This window comes from Poecilia formosa, unplaced genomic scaffold (genome assembly GCF_000485575.1).
Source record: "Poecilia formosa unplaced genomic scaffold, Poecilia_formosa-5.1.2 Scaffold217, whole genome shotgun sequence".
NCBI lineage: Eukaryota > Metazoa > Chordata > Actinopteri > Cyprinodontiformes > Poeciliidae > Poecilia > Poecilia formosa.
Genome location: NW_006800156.1, coordinates 625464 through 634357, shown reverse-complemented (window position 1 = coordinate 634357; position 8894 = coordinate 625464). Strand labels below are relative to the sequence as shown.

Below are 8894 nucleotides of genomic sequence, written 5' to 3'. Positions count from 1 at the left end.
GTGTCTTTTGTTTTAATGTTGAATTAAAATAGATAATCTTTGTCTAAAGTTTAAAGCAAACAATAAGAAATGAGAGGAACATTTCCTCTTCATTTGATCTCAAGTTTTCTTTAACTGAATTCACATTTACTGTAATATTTATGTTAGTGAACTGATGCCATCATCAGATCAGGATGATTTATTTTACATCTGGTTGTTTTTGTGTAAAGAGTGAATTCCTGGATAAATATATGAACATCAATAATTGATATTCTGTTAAAATTAACAAATTTTAACAGAATAAAAGAAAATAAGGTTGTGTTCAATTTTTACTGATTTAAAACTTTCATAGAGCAAAATTAAGCTATACAGTTTTACACAAAACAGTTTATAAACTTCATTGAAACAAACCAAACATCTGGCCATTTTGAATTTAATGTGATTTTAAATATTAACGTGTTTACATCTGTGTATGATGTAAGTAAATATAATAAGATATCTGAAAAAAATATACTACTGCAATTAAAAACCCATTAATTTTAAGGCTTTTTACACATTTTAGCAGGTTTTTCAATAAGTGTATTGTCTTCATGTCATCCACTTATAATTAATTACCTCAGATCCACTGCAGTAATCTGATGTTTATTCTGCAGTTTAACCACAGCAGAAATAAATTCAAATGATTTCCAGGCTGAAGCTTCGTCACGTTGAAACAGCCACAGGTGAGGAGCTCACAGGTGTTCTGTCACCTGGACGCTCTGAGGAAGGAGAGACATTTTCTAGAAATGACAAGTTAAAAATACAATATTCAAATAAACAGGTGGACGTGCCAACACCTCATTAAATTTATGTTTCCTTAAGAAAAAGTTTTTATTTTTTTTTTTTTTTAAGTGTGAGATGCACAAAATGAGTTTCCTCTGAAATCTGAAAATGTCTTCAGGTCAGGTGTGAATGAGTCCCATCATGCAAAGACGTCATTTGTCATGTTGAGACATGAAGCTCAGCAGCAGCTATTAAAGCACACAGACAAACTGCAGGCCAGATAAAGGGACAGTTTGGGGGATTCGGCTCTGCAGGCAGGTAGGTGGCCGTTTACCAGGACGGAGGAGAAATAAATGATTCTCTGAATGGAAAATGAGATCTGAGGTAAAAAACAAACAGCATCACGTCTCCAACAGGGAGCTGAGGTTGTTCATGTAGAGGTCAGAGTTTATGAATGATGTGAGGTGTGCATTTAATCCAGAAGCTTCAGTTCATGTAGAACGATGTGGTGATTTGTTTTCGTTTTCATGAATGTTTCACCCTGAAGCTTTGTTCATTCATCTTGATCAGACAGATTTTTACTTTCATGTTAACAGTGGAAAACTAAATCCAGCTTTTCTTCTTCTGCTGTCTTAGAATCGTTGGTGTTGCTAAAAAAATTCACAGACCTTCCAACTCTTGACTTGTCCTCATAAACCTCCATTATGAAACCATTTTAATGACCTTTTTGTTCAATCTAATGACCCATAAGAGACCATTCCACTACAGCAGACCTTCATCACAGTGATGTAACAACCTTAAATAATCGTTTCCATTTTTCCTTTCCTCTGTATCACAAAAACACGACAAAAGGCAGAAACTTAGTTTTTACTCCTTCACATCTTGATGTTCCTGAACTTCAGCACGTTTTGCATTTAACCAAACTTTGTGTCCAAACTTTCTGCTGGGCTAAAACTGTAGACTCAAAAGTAACCAAAATCTAAAGTCAAGCAAATAAAGAATCGCGATGTTTATTACAGATCCAAAGCTGGAAAATGATTTTTACATTAGAGCGATTATAGATTAAAAAATAAATAAATAAAAACAAAACGAATACATTTCTGCCAAAAATTCAGAAAATTTCTAGAAAACTTAAACATTTTTCAAAAGACAATTTTCAACATTTGAAATTCAGAAATTTCCAAGTTTTTTGTAGAAAATTTTTGATTAATCTAAACATTATATTTTTTTCAAGTAAATATTTTTGTCTTTTCTAGAAAATTTCTAATATTTAATATTACTGTTAGCATTACTCTAATATTATATGCTGTAGCAGAATTTGCACATTTATTTGTACTAAAACAAAGGCGTCTAGTTTTCAGGGTTTTTTGGGCTCAAATTAATAAATTTATTTTCAACAATAAGAACAGGATTTGGGTCACTTTCAAAACACTTGGTATATCTGATCAAGTTTAAGAAAGAATAAAAACTGTATATTATTTTCTGTAAAGCGTTTTGAGACAAACTTTGGTGTCGTTTATAAAAATCAACTGAACTGAAGTAGATTTAGGTTTTGATTTATTTATCTACTGAATGATGCTCTGCTGAATAGAAAATTTGAATTTTGTAGTTTAATGAGGTGCTTCATGTCCAATTCTTTAACTGTAATTTTACAATATTGTAATGGCTCCTCTTCCTCCTTTCTGTCTGCTCAGATCCACATCAACCATCCATTCAAAATGTCAGCCAACTCCTCTTCCTCCTCCTCTTCCTCCAACTCGTCCAGTCAGTTTGATCAAACTGACTGTGACTTTGTCAGCATCATGTTTCTTGCCTCTGCATTCAACCTCAGCAGAGCCGTCCTCCTCCTCCCTGTGTCCGTCTTCGTCCTCATCCTGGGCGTCCACCAGAGCCGCTCCTTCACAGCAGCGACCCACTTGGACGTCTTCACCTACCACCAGGCCGTCATGGAGCTGATCTGGGCTCTGGGGGCAGGACTCACCTCTCTGGGGCTTTATTTTCATCTCCCAAATGTTCCAGTTTTTGGCTACATTTTTAGCAGCGTCGTTTTCTTTGGAGAGACCCTGTTTCACATTCTCACCTGTCTGGAGCGTTACCTGGCTGTTGTTCACCCGGTCACCTACAGGGGGCTCCAGAACCGCCACGGAGCCGCCATCAGGAACGGCTGCATCGTGTCTGCCTGGCTGCTGTCCTGGATGTGGGCCTGTCTGATAGTTTTACATGACAGCATCTTGTCCATGATCTCATTCTTGTGTTTCCTGGTTCTGTCTCTGATCATCATCTCAGTCTGTAGCTGCTCTGTCCTCTGTGCGCTGATCCGACCCGGCCCGGGGGACAGAGACAGAACCAGGGGACAAATGGACCAGATGAAGCTGAGGGCGTTTTTTACGGTCACAGCTATAATGGCCGCGGTTTTCTTGTGGTTTTTTGCATTTCTTATTGCCACCGCGGCTAAATATGCCAATGTGTTCAGTCACAGCGTCTGGTGTGCGATTGATTATTACGTGATGTGGTTTAGTCTCCCCAGCAGTCTTACTTTACCCTTACTTTACATGCACAAAAAAGGAGCTTGGTCCAACTCATAATGCAACAGATTATTGTAAATTAGGTAATCTGGAGCCAAATGAAGTTAGAAGTTGGAGACATTTAGTTTGTGAAGTTGTTGTACAGAAGATGGTGAGCATGGCTAAAGCAGTGCTGGGCTGCGGATTCAAACCACTGCAGTCTATTGTTCAAAAATATGACTTTTTTTTGGTATTTTTTGTTGTCATTGTGTTATTTATTTTTTCTAATGTAGCATTTTATGTATGTGAATAATTGGATTATGTTTTTAGAAATATTCGGAACATGACTGTCAGTGATGTAAACTCAGTATTTCTACTGAGTTTTATTAAAGTGCATATTGATTGGTTGCTTATTGGATATGATGTGTTTTAGTTTGTAAGTATACATGCTAACATAGCTCATGATGTGAGCTGTAGATGTAATGAATTTCAGGTTTTTACTGGTTTGATTTAAAATAAACCATCATATGATGCTGTTTCCTGTCTGTTTACTTGGTTTTTGTTTTTTACATCATAAAATTGTTGCACTTTGCCAGTATAAAGGTAAAAGTTCAGTATTTACATTTAACCAATTGGTTTTGTCTTATTTTCCCAGTTGAAATGAATAAAATTTGGACGTATTAGCGTTTAGCTTTCACTGCCACCAGCCTGGTGAGCTACCAAATCCCACACAACCGTTTTGTTTCTCTCTATAATTAATGATCGTCTCACCAACGAGGAAGAAAAGGGTAAATTGAAACCACCGAGACGTTAAATATTAATCATAAAATGTTTTATGTTCTGTTTCTGGAGCCTCTTCAATGTGAGGGAACTTTCGTCAGCGCTGACTAAGCTTCTGCATGAAATTAAGAGTCATTTTCAGATTCAAACTTTCAGAAATCCTGCAGTTGTGTCTGAATTCACTGTGTGTCAGAACTGAAGGAGTTTTTTGACATATTTATGAAAATGCTGCAGCATGGCTCGACTGTAAATCACATTTCTGAATAAAACAACATTAAGCCAGAACCATATTTACTTGTCATACTTTTGAAATGCACAGCATTAGGTCTGATGGTGCATTACTTCCTGTTTGGTAATAAAGGAGAGTGAATTTTTGTTTGCCACATAAAAGCTTTAAATACAGAAAATAATCAAATTTAACTCAATTAATTTCATAAAGTGAAACCAGATCAAAAGTAAAATTTATTTTTGCTTTAGCATGATTTCACTCATATACAGCCAATTCCAATAAAATGTGACATTTGACTCTGTCAACCTGTTTTATTATGTCCCTTTGACTTGTTGCCAGGCCTCTGATGTAACTGCTGTAAACTTTGTTTTGGTTCATCTTTGCTAAAGTCACGTGAACGTTCACATGCTGCTCCATGAGCCTCCATTCGCCTGCTGGGAGTTTTTCCTTTTGCATAAAGTCCTGGTCCAATCATGCAAATCATGTGACCCTGCATCATTTGTAACCCTGTCACATCTACATGATTAATCACCTTCACTGTACAAACAGGGAGCAGTTATATACCTGCACACCTGTCAGCACTGACTGACTGACAGGTGTGCAGATTCCAGAGGCAGAACGAAAACGATTAATCACTTCTCCAAAGGTCAGTTACTCGACTCTTCATGATTTATCAGCATTTTATGGAATTATTTAAATAAAAATAAGTCTATATGTGGAAAGGTTTGCAGACGTTGTGCTCTGGAAATGGTTTTCTCCTCTGAAATAGTAACATCCATCAACAAAACGATTAACTGGATTAATTGTGATGAATCATTTAATAAATAATTTAATCGTTAATAACTGGAGTGCACAGACTCCAAAAAGTCTGTTTGCTGAAAGAACAACAGACTCAGAGCAGAAATTAAGTCAAAACTGTTCAACATTTTACATGTTAAGAAACGTTTGTCTGTAAATATTCTACCCAGAACTCCTCAACTTTCAGCTTCAGCTTCAAATTCTGTAAAATAAAATGTCTTATTAAGAACCTTTGGCTGCCCAATTATTAATCAATTAATAATAATTATCAAATCAGTGATGCTGTATTGACACATTTTGATGATATTAGTGTTTTTTAGCTGCAGATTCATCATTAGATACAAATTATTAAGCCTTCACTAGAGGAGTACTGTTAATGCATTTCAGACAATAAAATGTTTCTTATTTTAAAATGAATCAAATTGTTTATTTATTTTAGTCTTTCAATGTATTTATAATTTTGTTTAAAATTAAAAATCAGAGCCAATTTTTAAATGATTAATCGATTAGTTGATTACCAAAATAATTGTTAGTTGGAGCCATAAACCCAACATGCACTTCTGGTCTGAGTGAGGAAACTGGAGAATTGATCCATCCGCGGGAAAAACATCCAAACTCTGAGCAGAAATGTGTCTCAGCTTCGACTTGAACCCACTGAAGAGAAGCAACAATATCTGTGAATCAAATATTATAGAGAAAAAAATAAAAATCACCAAAACATGACTGACTTGGATCTGATTTCCTACCAAAGAATTTACAATCACTTGTTGTGAAAACTTTTAAAGTGGAGCTGAAGTCAGATTCCCTGTTTGTGTGAACAGAGGCGCCTGCAGGATGTTAAAGCACAAAACTATCCCTGCCCCTGACCCACAGGAGCACAAAACCAGCACAAACCACACAAACAGCTCAGCCAATCAGCTTTTTTATTTTAAACAAATTATATTAAATAATAAAGATGGGAAAGCAAAGCCTGCCTGTGATCCAGGAGGATGGAGATCTGCAGGTTCAGGTGGTGTCAGACGTCCAGAGGAGGAGAAGGTGAAGCAGCAGGAATGTTTGCTGAATTTCTTTTTGGCAAACATGTCGACTAGATTTAACTGTTTAACCCGCAGCCTTAGAGCGACGCTCAGGAAGAGCGCGGCAGATGTCACGGTCGGCTGACTGGGTGACCCGTCAGCTCTTCAGTTTACAAAACCACAAAAAGAACCTCATAAACCGACGACCCGCCAGAACCGCACATGGTAAAAAAGCTCAAATTGGATCCAAACAACAGGAGGGATCAAAGTCCGATCATTCAGTTTTAGCTTACAGAAAGAGCACCCACCAAAGACACTGACCAATAAGATGTAAGCTTGGGACGTACATGTGTCCACTCCCATAGATTCACCAGCTCTGGGCTACAGACACAATGTTTTGACACAAAAGACCTTATTTTTCCTCCACAGCGTGATTTCAGGAAGATCTCAAGCTGCACTCAGTGCGTACGGCTGCAGGAGCTACAACCTTAGTGAATAAATCTGATTCTGATTGTTTAGTAAGAAATGCAAATAGTTTCAACATTTTCACTAAACTGGTTTAGTTTCAGGCTTTCTGACGTTTATTTTCTTCTGCACAGATCATCACCAGGATGTCGGTCAACTCAGCCGTTCCCAACTCCTCCTTCGATTCGGCTGACGTTCGCTGTGCCAACAACACGGTTTCCTCTCTAATCGGCATTTCCTTCATTGCCACCAGATTCCTCCTCTTCGTTCCTCTGTCCATCTTCATCTTCTACTTGGGCTACCAGAAGTGGCAGCAGCAGAGGAGCTCCATCAGCGCAGCCAGCCACTCCGACATCTTCACCTTCCAGCAGTGTGTCCTGGAGTGGGTTTGGATTCTGGGGACGTCTCTGCACACTTTGCTAACACACGTTGGCGTTCTCCCCATGACGACTCCGGGGTTTTTCCTGACAACCAGCATTTTCATAGGAGAAACCTCGTTTCACGTCCTGACCTGTCTGGATCGCTACGTGGCTGTGGTGCATCCGGTCGTCTACAGAGACCTACGCAACACGCGCGGCGTCACGTTCAGGAACGCCGCCATCGTCTGCGTCTGGCTGCTGTGCTGCTTAATGACGTACGCCGTGAACTCAGCGCTCAGCTCGGGGATATTTCTGGTCCTGCTGCTGTCCTTTCTCGTCTTGGCCTTGATATTCGTCTCTTTCTGCAGCTTCTGCGTCCTCCTGGCTCTCATCAGCCCGGGGCCGGGGGACGCAGGCGGGGACAAGAAGCATGTGGACCAGACAAAGCAGAGGGCCTGCTTTACTGTCACGGCCATCCTGGGGGTTCTCTGCCTGTGGTTCCTGGGGTTCTTTGTCTTCACCTTTCTAATAGGGTCAGAGGTCATGGCTGAGAGCATCATCTGTGTCCTGGAGATCTCTCTGCTCTGGTTCAGTCTGCCCAGCAGCTTGATTTTACCTCTGCTTTACTTGTACAAGACAGTAAAACTACCGTGTGGAAGCCAGAATAAGGCCTGAGGAAGAGGGACAGAAAATCAGATCAGATTTAACTTTTAACTGAAGTTGCTGCCTTTGGACCTAGAGAGGAAGGATCTAGAGTTATAGATCTAGAGTCAACGCACAGCTTCAGTCATTCCAGCTGGAGACTAGAGATGAGGATGACCTCTGACCTGAACCTTCAGAGAAACATAAAGACGGTTCCAAAGTCGGCCTTCCATCACCTGCAGAACGTCTCCAGGATCAGAGGACTCCTGACTCAGCATGTTTTTATCTTCAGTCTCTGCAGCGTCTGAGTTCCTCCAGACTAAACTCCCAGCTGTTTGAAACCGTCTTTAAACCATAATAAATAAAACATTAATCAATATATTTGATGTGTATTTGCTTGATGATTTTAATGATGATTTTTGACTAAATGTAATATCACTGGTTTCATAACTGATGCCTGTATGATGAGTTTTACTTTAGGAACTTTGAACTGCTTGTAAATGTACTGTAGAAATAAACTTGACCTTTAACCTCTTGTGAGGATCAAAGTTGTTTTTGTGATGAATTAAATATTTCTGGTTGGTATAATCTTCCTTCTTGTGTCAGCCAACATCTGATGTGAGCCGTTTCCTGGTTTCAGTCAGGACTCAGTCGGCAGCACTTCGGATAAGAAGCAGCTGCTGACTGATCCGATCTGCGTTAGAAATCTGACCTGCTGAAATAAAAGTCCAGATCGTTCTGGTCTTACGACCCGTTGAGTCTGTTTGAGCTCTGATCTCTGCTGTTTGGAAATAATTCCTTAATGATTCAGTAACTTTTATTTTCAATGGGGGACAATAAGGGATACACACACACACACAAACACACACACACACACACACATTTATATATATATATTCATACTCTTTATGTATTTGTGTACATGTTGGGTTAGTCGTTCTGCGGTGTTTGCGCTCGTCTTTCTGCTCATCAATGATCTGTAAAAAACATTTGCCTGCTTAAATTTACCGGAAACATTAGAATAAAAGATGTGCTGCTTCTGTAAAATGCAAAAATCCTCTGAATGTTTTTCCGTCTGTTTGCTGTCAGACGTTTATCTCCTGTTTGTGAGGCTCATGTCGGCGTCTCTGAGTTTTAAACAACAGGCCAGGTAGATTTATGACTGAGGTGAGTGTCTGTGGAAATTATTTAGTCCTTCAATGTATTTTATTATCCGGGCAAAAATTCTCATTCTGCATTTTTATCTTTTTTTTAAATTTTGATGTTTTGGGAACGTCTGTCTGCTCCAGTTCTTTAGAACCAAACCAGATTTTTTTCCAGAATTTTATTGGTGTATAATATTACACACTGAAAACTGAAG

The 8894-nt window shown here is 38.9% G+C and overlaps 1 protein-coding gene across 1 annotated transcript; it reads left to right on the top strand.

Annotated features, from left to right (window-relative positions):
- The first annotated feature begins 773 nt into the window (after positions 1–773).
- Positions 774–3783, top strand: LOC103149055 (uncharacterized). The gene is made up of 2 exons (XM_007568072.2): positions 774–1059; positions 2436–3783. Exon 2 carries the CDS (start codon positions 2460–2462, stop codon positions 3324–3326), a length of 867 nt encoding a protein of 288 aa, XP_007568134.1. The 5' UTR covers positions 774–1059; positions 2436–2459; the 3' UTR covers positions 3327–3783.
- The last annotated feature ends 5111 nt before the right edge of the window (positions 3784–8894 follow it).

What these genes read in the sequence shown, in the direction of transcription:
- LOC103149055 (XM_007568072.2), top strand. Translation starts at nt 2,460, where the DNA reads ATGTCAGCCAACTCCTCTTCCTCCTCCTCTTCCTCCAACTCGTCCAGT.